At 40.5% G+C, this 17,582-nt stretch overlaps 1 protein-coding gene across 2 annotated transcripts in view; it reads right to left on the reverse strand.

Moving 5' to 3' along the window:
- The window catches only part of LOC124607472 (Werner syndrome ATP-dependent helicase-like), a 227,863-nt gene that overhangs the window by 170,849 nt on the left and 39,432 nt on the right, over positions 1-17,582 (reverse strand). For both annotated transcript variants that reach the window (XM_047139823.1, XM_047139825.1), the window contains one exon: positions 16,335-16,442. In XM_047139823.1, coding sequence (XP_046995779.1) covers positions 16,335-16,442 — 108 coding nt within the window. Of the gene's footprint in view, positions 1-16,334; positions 16,443-17,582 lie in introns of those variants that run through there.

The following is a 17,582-nucleotide window of genomic DNA, read 5'->3' on the forward strand; positions in this document are numbered from 1 at the left end:
AGTTCTGGTTGCCAATTAACAGTACAATATCAGCAGAAGTGCACAGTGTGACTCTTGGCAGCTGAAAACTGAAAGCAATGGGTGGTGACTCATGACTGCACCTTTCAAATGGCACCCTGCAGTCGGCATTCAGGAACACTCACACTAGAAAAGCAATAGTGAAAGCAAAAATTGTTGGCACACTAGAACATTATATTGAAGACCCCGCAGCTGTGCTAGACCATTTACGGCCACTAGAAAGAGAGGAACATTCAATACAGAGCCTTGTGGGACTTTGGGAAGCATCAACTTGGAGCTGGAAAGTACAGCGTGACAAGAAGTACTGGAAAAAAATCTGAAGTGGACCCTGGAGACACCACACATGTCAGATAGTGAAGATGTGATGTCACCATGCGATGATGTAGGCCTTTTGTAGATCAAAGAAAACAGCAATACGGTGTTGATGTAGGTCGAAAGTTGTCCACACTCTGGGTAAACCAAATTTTCACCAAAAACCTTGGCAAAAATTGTCCTGGGACAGAGCCAGAAGGCCAAACCACATTGTACTCAATAGCAATTTGTGTAATAATCGTACGGGAAAGGGTGAATGTCAATATAGTGTCAACGATTTTGTGGATAAAACAAAATTTCATAAATGCTAAAGAGCAGGAGGAAGTGGAGAAGTTTGTTTACGAGTGATCTATTAAAATTTAATAACCCTAAAGTACATAATGTTGCCTTTAAGAAAGTTTTTGAGGAGGACAAAGATGTAGAGCCTGTGTGTTATGTGAATGTCAATATTATGCAGAGTGAATGTGTGACAGGTGTGTAGGATGATTTGCTGGTTGAAACTGAATCAGTGAGTAAAGGAGTAGAGAAACTAAATGTAAATCAGTATAATGTGTGTGTTGAAGTTTTAGTTGACAGTGGAAGCAATATTCGTGGGCTGAAGAAAAGTTATGTGACCAGGTTAAGGAATTATATGCTAAGAAACTAGTATTGCGTCCTGTGACAAGTGTAAACATTAAGAATGCTACAGATCAGCTCCGTAAGCCAGACAAAAGAGATGCTTTGCTTGAATTTGTTATAGATAGGGAATAATTTGAGGGCAATTTCCTAGTGATATCAGGTTTAACAATAAATTTAATGCTTGGTGTGCGCTTCCTGACAAACAAAATGTGACTTAATCGCATGGAAAAAGAAATTGAGTTTGACTGTGAGGTGAACAGAAAGAGGGTTAGACTTAAATGTAATGTAATGTCAAATCTGTCTGCAATAAAGATGACAAATGGTGCTGAGAACATAAGCAAACAAATTACAAAATTAAATTAGTAGTGTTAATAGTATCTCTGAACAGCAGAAACATTGAACAATATTATGATAAGAAAAGTTGGTACTCACAGTGTGTCATGCGCGCGCGCACACACACACACACACACACACACACACACACACACACACACACACACACACACACACACACCCGCCGTGTGTGTGGGGCCTCAATGGCCGAAAGCTTTACTTGTGACAGTCTTTTTGTTGTGCCTATCTGCGACTCAGCAAGTGACAACTTTCCGTTTCATAATATGGTTACATTCCATCCGGGATTTTCCATTGTTTGAAACAAGAACTGTATAATTTATGGGATAAAAACAGTGATGTGTCTCTGAAAGACCCAGTCAATAAGGGTTTTTTGAATTCTCTCACATGAACTTTTCAGGATAAAACAATGTGTCATAGCTTTAAACGACAAGGAGGCTGTGAAAGAAAATTTGCAACAGATGATGGAATGGTGTGCAACCGAGCTTCACAGAAGAAATACAACTACCATTAGTAACAGTCGAGAAGAAGAATAGGTCTGTGAAGACAGTTCTGAATGCCAGGAAACTAAATAAGATAATGGTACAGGAGGCAGACTGTTCAGGAAATATGAATAAATTGTTCCAGAATTTTAAAGTTCTTGAAATAATATCGAGCAAAGATTTGACATCATGGTTTTGTAAGTCTCACCAGTGCAAAGTAGCACAGAATACACTCTTTTTGTATGTGACGTGTGTGCCTATCAATTTAAAGCTGTGCCCTTTGGATTATGGATACTGGTAGCTGTATTTGTGTAAGCATTGCACCACATCCTCGCCACAGAAATGATGAAAAGGTTAATTGTACAAGTTGACCACATCATGCTGATTATGAAAACACTACAGGAGCACATCATGTTATTAAGGCAGGTATTTACAGCTACATGCAAGGGAGCCATGACTATTAAGTTAGAAAAGTGAGATTTCATCAAGACCGAGACTAGTTTCCTAGTTCACATACAGACAGGCAAGGGGTTGGTGCCACATGAGAACATATTAAAAGCAATTTCAGAATGTGTGCAATTTCAGAATGTGTCACACCAAAATGTAAGAAACAGCTGAAATTGCTGTTTGTTGTTGTTGTGGTCTTCAGTCCTGAGACTGGTTTGATGCAGCTCTCCATGCTACTCTATCCTGTGCAAGCTTTTTCATCTCCCAGTACCTACTGCAACCTACATCCTTCTGAATCTGCTTAGTGTATTCATCTCTTGGTCTCCCTCTACGATTTTTACCCTCCACGCTGCCCTCCAATACTAAATTGGTGATCCCTTGATGCCTCAGAACATGTCCTACCAACCGATCCCTTCTTCTGGTCAAGTTGTGCCACAAACTTCTCTTCTCCCCAATCCTATTCAATACTTCCTCATTAGTTATGTGATCTACCCATCTAATCTTCAGCATTCTTCTGTAGCACCACATTTCGAAAGCTTCTATTCTCTTCTTGTCCAAACTATTTATCGTCCATGTTTCACTTCCATACATGGCTACACTCCATACGAATACTTTCAGAAATGACTTCCTGACACTTAAATCAATACTGGATGTTAACAAATTTCTCTTCTTCAGAAACGCTTTCCTTGCCATTGCCAGCCTACATTTTATATCCTCTCTACTTCGACCATCATCAGTTATTTTGCTCCCCAAATAGCAAAACTCCTTTACTACTTTAAGTGCCTCATTTCCTAATCTAATTCCCTCAGCATCACCCGACTTAATTAGACTACATTCCATTATCCTTGTTTTGCTTTTGTTGATGTTCATCTTATATCCTCCTTTCAAGACACTGTCCATTCCATTCAACTGCTCTTCCAAGTCCTTTGCTGTCTCTGACAGAATTACAATGTCATCGGCGAACCTCAAACTTTTTATTTCTTCTCCATTAATTTTAATACCTACTCTGAATTTTTCTTTTGTTTCCTTTACTGCTTGCTCAATATACAGATTGAACAACATCAGGGAGAGGCTACAACCCTGTCTTACTCCCTTCCCAACCACTGCTTCCCTTTCATGTCCCTCGACTCTTATAACTGCCATCTGGTTTCTGTACAAATTGTAAATAGCCTTTCGCTCCCTGTATTTTACCCCTGCCACCTTTAGAATTTGAAAGAGAGTATTCCAGTCAACATTGTCAAAAGCTTTCTCTAAGTCTACAAATGCTAGAAACGTAGGTTTGCCTTTCCTTAATCTTTCTTCTAAGATAAGTCGTAAGGTCAGTATTGCCTCACGTGTTCCAGTGTTTCTACGGAATCCAAACTGATCTTCCCCGAGGTTGGCTTCTACTAGTTTTTCCATTCGTCTGTAAAGAATTCGTGTTAGTATTTTGCAGCTGTGACTTATTAAGCTGATAGTTCGGTAATTTTCACATCTGTCAACACCTGCTTTCTTTGGGATTGGAATTATTATATTCTTCTTGAAGTCTGAGGGTATTTCGCCTGTTTCATACATCTTGCTCACCAGATGGTAGAGTTTTGTTAGGACTGGCTCTCCCACGGCCGTCAGTAGTTCCAATGGAATATTGTCTACTCCGGGGCCCTTGTTTCGACTCAGGTCTTTCAGTGCTCTGTCAAACTCTTCACGCAGTATCATATCTCCCATTTCATCTTCATCTACATCCTCTTCCATTTCCATAATATTGTCCTCAAGTACATCACCCTTGTATAGACCCTCTATATACTCCTTCCACCTTTCTGCTTTCCCTTCTTTGCTTAGAACTGGGTTTCCATCTGAGCTCTTGATATTCATACAAGTCGTTCTCTTATCTCCAAAGGTCTCTTTAATTTTCCTGTAGGCGGTATCTATCTTACCCCTAGTGAGATAGGCCTCTACATCCTTACATTTGTCCTCTAGCCATCCCTGCTTAGCCATTTTGCACTTCCTGTCGATCTCATTTTTGAGACGTTTGTATTCCTTTTTGCCTGTTTCACTTACTGCATTTTTATATTTTCTCCTTTCATCAATTAAATTCAATATTTCTTCTGTTACCCAAGGATTTCTACTAGCCCTCGTCTTTTTACCTACTTGATCCTCTGCTGCCTTCACTACTTCATCCCTCAAAGCTACCCATTCTTCTTCTACTGTATTTATTTCTCCCATTCCTGTCAATTGCTCCCTTATGCTCTCCCTGAATCTCTGTACAACCTCTGGTTCTTTTAGTTTATCCAGGTCCCATCTCCTTAAATTCCCACCTTTTTGCAGTTTCTTCAGTTTTAATCTACAGGTCATAACCAATAGATTGTGGTCAGAGTCCACATCTGCCCCTGGAAATGTCTTACAATTTAAAACCTGGTTCCTAAATCTCTATCTTACCATTATATAATCTATCTGATACCTTTTAGTATCTCCAGGGTTCTTCCACGTATACAACCTTCTTTCATGATTCTTAAACCAAGTGTTAGCTATGATTATGTTGTGCTCTGTGCAAAATTCTACCAGGCGGCTTCCTCTTTCATTTCTGTCCCCCAATCCATATTCACCTACTATGTTTCCTTCTCTCCCTTTTCCTACACTCGAATTCCAGTCACCCATGACTATTAAATTTTCGTCTCCCTTCACAATCTGAATAATTTCTTTTATTTCATCATACATTTCTTCAATTTCTTCGTCATCTGCAGAGCTAGTTGGCATATAAACTTGTACTACTGTAGTAGGTGTGGGCTTCGTATCTATCTTGGCCACAATAATGCGTTCACTATGCTGTTTGTAGTAGCTTACCCGCATTCCTATTTTCCTATTCATTATTAAACCTACTCCTGCATTACCCCTATTTGATTTTGTGTTTATAACCCTGTAGTCACCTGACCAGAAGTCTTGTTCCTCCTGCCACCGAACTTCACTAATTCCCACTATATCTAACTTCAACCTATCCATTTCCCTTTTTAAATTTTCTAACCTACCTGCCCGATTAAGGGATCTGACATTCCACGCTCCGATCCGTAGAACGCCAGTTTTCTTTCTCCTGATAACGACATCCTCTTGAGTAGTCCCCGCCCGGAGATCCGAATGGGGGACTATTTTACCTCCGGAATATTTTACCCAAGAGGACGCCATCATCATGTAATCATACAGTAAAGCTGCATGCCCTCGGGAAAAATTACGGCTGTAGTTTCCCCTTGCTTTCAGCCGTTCGCAGTACCAGCACAGCAAGGCCGTTTTGGTTATTGTTACAAGGCCAGATCAGTCAATCATCCAGACTGTTGCCCTTGCAACTACTGAAAAGGCTGCTGCCCCTCTTCAGGAACCACACGTTTGTCTGGCCTCTCAACAGATACCCCTCCGTTGTGGTTGCACCTACGGTACGGCTATCTGTATCGCTGAGGCACGCAAGCCTCCCCACCAACGGCAAGGTCCATGGTTCATGGGGGGGGAATTGCTCCTTAGCATGTGCAATTTCTATCATAAATATATTAACAACCAGTGTCTAAGTTCACCTCATTTAAGTAAACTGTTAAAAAAGAATAAGGATTTGGACATGCAAATGCGAAAGATATTTCAATGAAATTATAAAGAGTATGTGTAGCAGTAAGATCTTGTATTTAACATGACCTGTCATTACTGTTCTATCTGGAAATGGATAACTCAGATTTTGGGGTTGGTGCAAATTTCGTCCTGGAAAGGGAAGTAAGTGGTCAAACTGTAAATATATGTATAGCCTTTTCATGCTGAATTTTTACAAAACATGTGCTGGATGTGGAATATCTGAGAAGGAATTGCTGGAGACATAATATGGTTTTACAAAGTTTAGATTATACCTCAAAGGGCACAAAACAATGGTATTTATGGGCCACAAGGCACTCAAGCAAGTGGGAATATAAGTTGCTCAATGGACGATTAACAAGATGGGCAATGTTCCTGCAACAGGTTAACTGTGACATCAGAGACATAGATGGGTCAGAGAACAAAATGGCGATACACTGTCATAAGAAGGTGCAAAGTACACTGGCGTCCAAAATTAAAGCAACAAACCACTATTTCCCCACATTCACAAAATAATCATACAAACTGTCAACATGCATCAGCACGATCATATTCTGCACAGATAGCATTCCGGCCAATGGACAACCACGCTAATGGTGATGTCACGGCACCTATCAAACTGGGTAGTGTTTGCTGGGTAGTCTCACATCCACCATTGCTGTGTACACAGTCACAGACGGTGCAGTATGGCACAGAGAAGATGCCTACCAGGCTTTCTGTGGTGGAGGGCCATGGGAAGAATGGAAGCAGGACAGTTGCAAACTGATGTGGCCTAATCTGAATCTTTCTGTTGTTTCTTGGATGTAGGGACAGTTTACAGAGATGGAAACTGTATCCCAAAGACCAAGGCAGCACCGACCCTATGTGACATCAGAAAGAGAGGACTTATTTGGCGGTAAGGGCATGACGGTATCGCCTTAGTACGACAGAGCAACTGGTACCTGACCTCACAGTATCCACTGGACGTATTGCTTTGAGGCAGAAGCCTTTGGGACAGTGGCCTTTACTATGGGAGACCTGCTGCACGAGTATCTCTGATGTGTCTTCACAGAAGAGAACATCTACAGTGGAGTTGTCAATATGCCACCTGGATAGTTGAAAAGTGGGCTGATGTTCAGATGAGCCTCAATTTGGTCTGGAGAGTGATTCTTGATGGATCTGCATCTGAAGGAAATCTGGAACATGATTTTGAGACCAATATCGAGGAGGATCCCTAATGGTGTGGGCAGGGATTACATTGACCACTCGAACACTGGTACCTCGTGCGGTTACTGCAAGGTGCTGTGGGCCCAGACTTCGTGCTGATGGACAATAATGCTCAATTTGTAAAGCGTGGGTGGTTTACATTTTCTTGGAAATGGGAGATACTGTGCATGCAGCACGGCCTGCTTACTCTCCCAATTTGAATCCCATAGAGCATGTCTGGGATGCACTAGGGAGAAGGGTTGCATCCATCAATCACTCTTCAACACCTCTGAGCAGCTCTGAAAAAAGAATGGGCGTTATTACCTCAACATGAGCTTGATGACATTGTTCACTGCCTGCCCCATCATTATCAGGCCTGTATTGCTGCCAGGGGTAGTCACATCCCACACTGACCACATTAATAAGTTATCACAAAGTGTGTGCAAATCCATTACATTGGAGAAAATGAATAACATTTTTGTTTACAGTTATGAATTCTGCAGTTGTTTACGTTTTGTATTCTTTACTATTTTTTTCTATCACCTGTTTAACTTGTTTTGTGGCAGAATAAATGCAGTAACATGTGTGTGTTGCTTTAATTTTGGACACCAGTGTATATGCAAGGATATTAGATGAATGCCGAATGTGGATCCTAATTTAAAAAAGATAAAGGCAAATTTTGGCTCCAAGGAAAATGTGAAAAATTGCTAAGATTTTATAAAATATATAAGGGGAGTAGTGAAGACAGCTCTTTCAGGGGTGCTGAGAGATAACAGGAGAAACACACAAGTGTGCTTTGCACTATGTATGAGCAGGGCAGTAGGACAGTGGGCTGCACACTCAATGAGGTGTATTGTCAGTGTTCCCGAGGCACTGAGGGTAGCCATGGCTAACTGCGGCAATAGAGGATTGTGTTTTTCACACACCATGAGACTGAATGTACTGGTGGCATGCCTGCATAGAAAATAGTGATGTCACTGACCCACCTATTATATGAAACCAAAGGTGGCTTACGTGCCAGCATGCAGTGTGTCTTAAAATACACCACAAAGAGAATAGTGTTTCTTTACTTGTGAGCAAGTAGGTTGCAAGCTTTAGGAGAGCCCGAAGTTAAACAGATTGACTCATTACTCACTTCATACATTCTGAAGGCTGCTCTGGCACCAGTGGAATGCATGTCTTAAAACACAGCATAAAAGGACATCGTCTCTCGACACTGGTACAAGATGGTCACAGACTTTCAAGTACAAGGGAGTGGAATGACAGGACTCTATAAATCAAGAGTTGCATTGCATTATGACCAAAGCTGGTAACATTTATTAAGCACTGCAAGCTACCGAGGCACCCTCAGGGCACGTGTCTTACAACAATCTTCAAAGGGATATTGTCTCCTTCAAACACATGATATGACCACACATTTTTGGCACCCAAGGGTTTGAATCTGACACTGTATACTAACCAGCGGGTTCATTGTTTGCATATTTGTTAAATGCTGTAAAAGGAAAAAGACACCAGTGAGGCGGCCTGTTTTGCAGCACTTCATAAAGGGGTATTGTTACCTCTACTTGAGACAGACCTCCACGTAAGTTGAAGTAATGTAGGCACACACAGCATTAGATTGACTATCTCTTTTTGTAATAAAATGTCTCATTAAATTGAAGAAAAAAAAAAAGTGGTAGTGTCTATCGGCAAAATGTATAGAACACTTAGGTGCTTAATTCAATGTTGAAATTAAAATGTGTTAGTGAAATAACTCAATGTAACCTAATCTTTTTATGAGAGATTAGAAATAGTAAATACATAATGTTTGGTATCATTATAATCAGCCTTTAAGTGCATTTTAGGATACAACAGTTATTTAATTATAGTTGCTAAGGTTAGCCAATTTGTTCAGAAGTTGTACACATTTGTACTTATTGTGCAGTAACACGGTGGCAGTGCCATGGAGGTAACAGCCAATAGCAGACAAACTCTATAGTGTGGTGGGGCATGGTGTAATATAGCTGGGAATTGATGTTCAGAGGATTACGGACTTCCATCATGAGCTGAAACATGTCAAAATGTTTCCGTTTTAGCAGGAGATGTGTCTCCTGGATTTGGTTGGAGACTCGATAGGGTCTTTCTGAGACACATCACTATTGTTATTCCATAAATTATACAGCTCTTGTTTCTGCTATTCAGAGATATTACTAATGCCACTAATTTTATTTCTAATTTGTTCATTTATATTGTCAGCACCATCCGTCTTCCTCATTGCAGACAAATTTGACATTATCTGGAACACCAGACAAGACACTTTCAAATCTAACTCTCTTCCTATTAGGTTCAAGGGAGGAAGGATTTCTGTATCCATGACAGCAGTAGAGTTACTGATTGGCTTTCAGTGGCAAATACCTATGCTATAACAGTTTCTGGACTTTGATTTGTTCAAGTGTTCCTTGTTTTTTTATAAAATTTCCGTGTTGTGAAGCTATAGGGAACTATGATCAATTAGAGGGTTTTCTGCCAGTGATAGTGCACGCAAGCAGTAAAGTTGTATTGAGAAGGGTATTCAGACATAGGAACTATTCAAATTGTTTCTCATAAATTGTGATGAAGATCTTGAGTTTACTTTGTAAATTGGCTTCTGCTAAACTGACTGAAACTAATGTTTGTAAATAAACAAGAAGCATATTCATAGTGTTACATAGCTTATTTGTTACAAAACAAATCCAGCTACACACTTTTAATTAAAATGGAACTCAGAAGTCTGCAAGGACATTATAAATTTGTGATCTTCTTAAAAGGGGATTACTTTGCTGTGCTCTACAATTGCCACTAAACAAAACTGATGAGCCAAAATCCATGTAAAATCTGATTGTACATTTACATTTCTGCAGCCCCCGCCCCCAAGGAAGCGTTTTAATCCCCAACAGGGAGTCACAGCTCACAAAACAGTGTAGCTCAAGTACAAGCACCCACACTATATTCATCCACTATTCGAGAGTAAGAGTACTAAGTGACTTGAAATGAACTTCACATATAATTTCAGATCTTTACAAAATGTATTCTCACCGCACCGACACTCCCCCCTTCCACAACACACACACACACACACACACACACACACACACACACACACACTAAATTTTCGGTGCTATCACATCAGGCATGGTGTTTTAATTTAGTACTTCTTTAGTACTAGCTTTATTCACAACACATCAACACATTTTGCAGACAGTATCCACTTACGCCACTGCTCGTATCTGCAAAATTGTATCATTGTACAACACAGTTCAGGAGGTACAACGTCATAAACACTACTTAAAATGGAGCACAAATTTCTATGACTATACTCATCCTGCGTTTGACCATGAGAGCACTTAGCAACTTACAACCAACTTAAAACATAATTTCAAACCTTTTCTAAACTACTTCTTTTGTACATGCTTAACGTCAAACATTTGACACATTAACCCATTTGTAAAATAATCATAAGTTTGAAACTGTTTTATACATGGGAGTTTGATTCTTTTAAGAACCAGATGTTACTGGTATAGTACAGGGCATCCATGATGAAAGTTCCAGTTTCAAAATGCTTACGATAACCATTGCTCAAATCAAGTAGACTGGGGGGAAAAACCACAAAAATTTTACCAATAGATGGTGCTATAAAAGTCTTAACATAAATTGGAATGGCTACAAATGACAGATGAATCACAAAACGATGGCTATGGTTTGTATTGTGCATTACACCATTCATACTGTTCAATGTGTACAACTGCAGAAGTTCAGCAGTCAACAGCTGTGGCACTGTTAGTTAGCTAAGCCCACCCACCATGACAAGATTTGATCAATTTGATGCTAAAACTTGATTTTTTAATTGTCCCGAGGCAAAAACTACATAAAAAGCAAAATGACTTTGGCATTTAATTGTTGTGGGGCACAGATCACATAAAGAGTAAAATGACATTGGTTTTTAATTGTCCTGCATAAAAAGAAAAATGAAATCTGTTTCTAATTATCATGAGATTCGCGTATGCCATGTTCAATATTTCAATATGCTGTCCACTGTTTTCTGCCACAATTTGAAATCAAGAAATAGCACGTTCCACAACAGACTGGAGTGTCCCGGGAGTCACATTCAGAATGTGATCGACAATGCACGCCTTCAATTCAGCTACATTTGTAATTGGAGCACTGGACACATCTTTCATGTAACTCCACAGCCAGAAGTCACACAGATAAAGATCAGGTGATCTGGATGGCTACGATGTAGGCAAATTATGGTTGATAATTCTAGTAATTGCAAAAACACCTCTGCAGCATATTTTCACTGGCTGTGCAAAGTGTGGATGACTGCCATATTGCATAAAAATGATCCTACCCACACATTTTCTGCTGTTGAACGGTTGGAATGATGATGGTGAACAAAAGACACTCATGGTGTTTACCAGTGATGATACAGGTAATAACAGGACTTGCAGGACTCATCTCCTTGAAAAAATACAGCTCTACGAAAAATTATAATCCCAATCCGCACCACAGAGTCACCTTTGCAGAACGAAGTGGCATCAACTGATGTGCATGCAGATTTTTCATTGTCCATATTCTGCAAGTCTATGTATTGACATGTCATGTCCTGGATGATGGAAATAGGCTTCATCTGTCCACAGAAAGTTCCATGGCAATTCACACTGTCTATTTTCATGTGAGCAATAAATTCCAAGGTGAACGTTTCTCTTTCTGGCAGGTCAGCAAGAAACAACTTCTGAACATGGAAGATTTTGTACAGATAGCAATGCAGGATGTTTTAAAGGATATTGTACAGCATGCTTGCAGGTGTGTCCAACTTTTGGGCAATTCCCCATGCACAGCATGTCTGCACACCACCCCTCAACTGCTCCTGCAATGGTGTGGCTACATCTTTGACAGAAGTTGGATCAATTGCTTTCCTCCCTCTGCCACACTGCACTTCAAAAGAACCTGTCTCTTAAAATTTTGGAATCATTTTCTCCAGACCCTTAGCAGACATTTTTCTTATCTGTGAGTGCCCAGACCATCTGCGGGGCTACTGGCACAGAGTCACTATTCTTGTGAAAGAGCTCTACCAACAGCTTGTGATCCTTCATGGAAACAGTCATGTCGAGTGTCTAGGATGCAAACTGAGGAACAGCCATGTGCAGTGTTTCTGCTGGTGTGCATATTCTGATGATTACAGCACCACCTATGGTCAAAATTTCATTAATGCCCCCTCCCCAATGACATTCCCCCAATGTTAGTAATATGCTGTTCAAATCTGACGTTATTCCGAGCAGTGGTTCTCTTTCTACAGTGTTTTGAAACTGGAACTTTAATTATGGACACCCCATATAACAAAGGAGACAGAAGACTTGCACCCCCTCACCCCCCTCCCCGAGTAGCAGCTATCTTTCTATTTTACTTGATTAAATTTAGATGCTAAAAGCATGACAAGCATAGTGATAGTTTATTGTACAGATTAAGTTGCTATGATTTTCTTGTCTTTTGTTAATGCTTAACTTAACACATCTCTGATGGTTCTCCGTCTCGAGTGGATCTACAGAACATGATGAATGACTGAATGGACGAATGCATAAATGTGAGCATGCATTTATTTAACATCACTAAATAGATATTCTCTGAATGTAGAGTTACTGTGTCCTTTGGCCCTTTAAGTTTCAATCCCCTGCAGGGGCTGTCCAATACTGGTAACTGGAACAAAGGGTACTGAACTGACAGCTCACACAACCTTGGTTAGAAAAAAGAAAGTCCCTCTTATTTGGCTTCTGCCAAGCAGATTTGGTGGAACTTCACTTGTTTCTGAAGGGGAATTTGTCTTATGCTTTTGTATATAATGATCTGTCATAGCAAAAGTAAATGGTAAAGGGATGCAGTTTCGACAGTGAGATTACATTTAAATATAGGGGGCAAAGGAGATGAGAAGTTATTCACAGTAAGTCTGTGATAGTACCCTCACCCTGGGCAAAGAACTGCATAGCTCAGAAACAGTGTAGAAATGCAAATTGGCAAAGAGAGAACTCTGGTAATATGTTAGTTCAAAAGAAAAAGATTAAGGGAACCTGGTCTGATGGCTTCACACCTGCACCTCTTGCACTTTAGACCCTACATTTGTTGAATATTCCTCCCGCAGTCAATACGTCATGCAGTTGGACTGACTTAAAACAAAGTGCTCTAACAAATCTACTAAGACTGAATGGTCAAAATTAATTGTATAATAAGCTGTTAATATATTTGTAATTTTTAAAAATTATGTCTGCATAACAAGAGTTCAGCACTTTTCATGGGATATTATTATTTTTGGGGTAGTTTCGCTTTTGAGAAATCTAACAACAACAAAATCCAGGACGGAATAATGGCAAAATTATGAAACGGAAAGACTGCTACTCACCATATAGAGCAGATGTTGAGTCATAGACAGACACAACGAAAAGACTGCTATACATGTTGAACTTTTGGCAAAAAGGCCTTTTTATAAGGTAGACACACAGATACATATTCACACAAGTGCAACTCTCTCTCTCTCTCTCTCTCTCTCTCTCTCTCTCTGTGTGTGTGTGTGTGTGTGTGTGTGTGTGTGTGTGTGTGTGTGTGTGTGTGTGTGTGTGTGTGTGTGTCACACCCTAGCTGCCCTGCCCTGTTCCCAACACATCGCTGCACACTCCCACAAGCAGCACTGTGTCACACACACACACACACACACAGATATATGGACACTGAGGCCAGACTGCGAGCAACTGCACCTGATGGGAGAAGCAAGCGGAGTGGTGGAGGAAATAGGCGTGTAGTGCTGCTTTTGGGATCATACAGGGACATGGTTTGGACAGGCTAGGGCAGCTAGGTGCAATTAGGAGGTCACCTACAAACAAATCCACAGGACAGCAATAGAAACCGCATGGCACCATCATATGCCAGCCTATTCATGGACTGCCTTAAGGAATGCTTCCTAAACACCCAAAGTCCAAAGACCCTCAACTGGTTGATTCACTGATGAGATCTTTGTGATCTAGATTGAGGGTGAGGACATAGTATCCATATTCCTCTAGAACCTCAACACTTTCTCCCCCATTCACTTCACCTGGCCCCCTCAAACCAACACCCTCCTCAATGTTGACCTCCACCTCAAAGATAGCTATATCAGTAACTCTGTCCACATCAAACCTACCAGCCACCAGCAGAACCTCCACTTTGACAGCTGCCACCCATTCCATACAAAGAAGTCCCTTCATACAGCCTTCCATACAGCCATGGCTGTCGCATACGCAGTGATGAGCAGTTCCTCTCCAAATATACCAAGTGTCTTGCTGAGGCCTTCACAGATCGTAATTGCTCTTCCAACCTTGCACAGAAACAGATCTCTTGTGCCTTGTCTCTCCAGTCAACTACCACCTTCCACAGACCCACCACCTGACCACAAAGGGGCACTCCCCTCCCAGGACTGAAGCAACTGAATCATATTTCCACCACGATTTCGACTACCTCTTGTTGTGCCCTGAAACGGGAAATAACACACCCACTGTCCTTCCCACCCCTCCCACTGTGATATTCCACCACATACCAAGCCTACACAACATCCTCATCCATACCTACTCTACTCCTTGTTCCATCCCCTTGCCTCTTGGCTCATATCCCTACAACAGACCTGGATGCAAGACGTGTCCCACACGTCCTCCCACCACCATCTACTCCAGTCCAGTCACAAGCATCACCTACCCCATCAAAGGCAATGCTTCCTGTGAAAACAGTCATGTGATCTCTAAACTAAGCTGCAACCGTTGTTCTGCATTCTATGTAGCTCCAGTACCAATTTGATGTCTGTCTGCACGAACAGCCACCGACAAACTGTAGCCAAGAGACATCTGCACCATGCAGCTGCTGAGCATGCTGCCCAGCACAACATTCTTAATTACTGCTTCACAGCCCACACCATATGGATCCATCCTACCAACACCAGTTTTTCTGAAATGCACAGGTTTGAACTCTCCCTGCAATATATAATAAATTCCTGTAACCTGGCTTCAACCTTTGTTAGTCCCCGCCCTTCATCTACCTATCTCCTTCCCTGCTCCCACTCCAGCACCACAAAACTTTCTACTTTGCCAACACACCCACCAGCCTTCCTTCCTCTCCTCTATTTCTCTCCTTTTCGCCTCCCCCCCCCCCCTCCACCCACCCAAACGTCCTGACTGCACCCCTAGCTGCCCTGCCCTGTTCCCAACACATCGCTGCACACTCCCACAAGTAGCACTACACCCCTACCCTGCTATACCTCCACCTCCCTGCCCCAGTCCCCTTTTTATCCCCAACACAGATTGCTTCTCCCATCAGGTGTAGTTGCTTGAAGACCTCTCTCAGTGGCCAGAGACAGTGGCCATGTGTGTATGAGTTGTACTTGTGTGAAGGTCTGCGTGTTTTCTCCTTTAGGAGAAGTCCTTTTGGACTCAACATTTATAGCAGTCTTTTTGTTATGTCTGTCTGCAACTCATCTCTTCAACAAGGTGAGCAGAAATCTTTCCTTTTCATAATACTGTCATCTACAAACGCTAGATTAGATTTTAAATTTGGATAATGAGGTACTTTTCCACAAAAACTTGTAAAACAGCAAAATAGGGATGATTTTACACTAAATTTAGTAAAATTTCCACTGAGGGAGGAGATGAGGAATGTATCTTAGTAATACTAATTTAGCAGTAGTAGAAGTAGAAGTAGCAGATGGAAAAGAATTTACTCAGAATTAGTACTGTAGAGTAAATTTCTGCCTAAATTTCTGCACACAGCTGTTAGAATATAATAAATAAACTGAGTGGCTGTAAGTCATGGAAAGCATTGTTCCATTTAAAGATATACCTTGTATGATGCCTTAACTGACTTGGAAGTCAGATGACAATCAGAGCAAGATGCACGGGTGATACCAAATTCGCGATTACACAAGAATTTTTGTTTCTGCGATCTTTATTTTGCTTCACAGAGAAGACTGCCATTTCACTGGAGATAATGTGGCACTGCTCGACAACTGTTCTGCACATTCTAACATTCTAAACATACAACGTCAAGGGAGCAGAACCACTAGTGACTTGCAGTTTGGGCAGGATGTTACCAACACTGACCTATGGGGCAAGGGTGCAGATAATATAGGCTACCCACAAGGTAATCCTACAGCAAGCATTCTGTGTGTGCACAAGCCATTTGGCTGCTCCTACCCACAGACGCTTGGCCAGTGCTGGGGAGGTGAGAGGTGGGGGCAGTCAGCATGTACTTAAATTATGTTTAATTCTAGACTACTTACAGGTACATGCTGAGCAGGGAATTTTTTGCACTTACCTCTAAAACTGTATAAATTATCTCCCATTGCAATGGTCTGAATTTTGGATGGCCAAAATATTTTTTCAGAACCCGTATATGTTTCTCAGATGGGCACTGACTGTCAAACTAAAAAGAAGAAGAATTAAAAAAAATGATGAAAGAAAGAATGAACATTTAATAAAACAATTAAAGTTTTTGAAAATTATTTCATTTTAACAATATGCAGCACAAAAGATAAACATGGGTATCTTTTATTTGAAATGAAATAGTTTTGATGTCTGGAATGCTGCATAAGAATATAGAAAAATTCACAATTACTATACTGCTAACACTCTTCATCAACTGTCATGTTTCCATGTTACTTTCTTTTACATTATTTTATTAATACTTGTGATATATTAAGACTTTTCTGTGGAATGTTGGTCATATTATTGCTTCTCACAGTCATGACATAAATATATTCATTATTAGTCTTAAATCAGCATATTAATATTCCTTGACATTTTCCTCATTTAGTATATGATAAGTCAATAGATTGGGGTTTCTGGGTAACGAGTTTACTTATTCTCTCATTTTATTTTATATTTCATGATTTATTTGTATGTAAAGTGCAACCAGCCGCTTTTTTGGTCTACGATATGATTTATTTTCTGTACCATCAAGCAATTTTCAAACCACTGCAGTCTTATCATCAGATGGGGGTTACAGGAACATTGTCTGGACCAAGCACAGCTAGACACTACAGTCATAGTGCTGACAGAAACAGAAATTTAGTTACTGGTAATAAAAAGACTATAAACCTTAACGATCTATCTTTTCATAAACTTCTTGGTACGAATAAACAAATTCCTGTTATTTTTGCCACTACAATGACCATAGCATCCAGCTGCACTTGGTCCAAATAATATTCCCGTAACACCTCCATCTGATGAAGATCCTCCAGGGGCTTCAAAACTAGTAATGCTACAGAAAATAAATTGTACCAAAATTCAAGAACGTGACTGGTTGCTTTTTACACACATAAATCCCCAATTTAAATCACAGTTGCAGTTCATAATCCACAATGGATACAATGAATTTATTTAAACTTAACTCACAAAAAAGGATTACAGTAACGATTATAAATCACAGACAACTAATAAATAACAGAAAAATAATATGTGGTACATTCATTGATTCACATAATGGGCGATCAAAAAGTTTCTTTTGGAGGGTATTGCTGCAGAGTATACCCTATGCAGCGTAACTCCAATGTGGGTATGTGAG

The sequence above is a fragment of the Schistocerca americana genome, chromosome 3 (assembly GCF_021461395.2).
Source record: "Schistocerca americana isolate TAMUIC-IGC-003095 chromosome 3, iqSchAmer2.1, whole genome shotgun sequence".
Taxonomy (NCBI): Eukaryota; Metazoa; Arthropoda; class Insecta; order Orthoptera; family Acrididae; genus Schistocerca; species Schistocerca americana.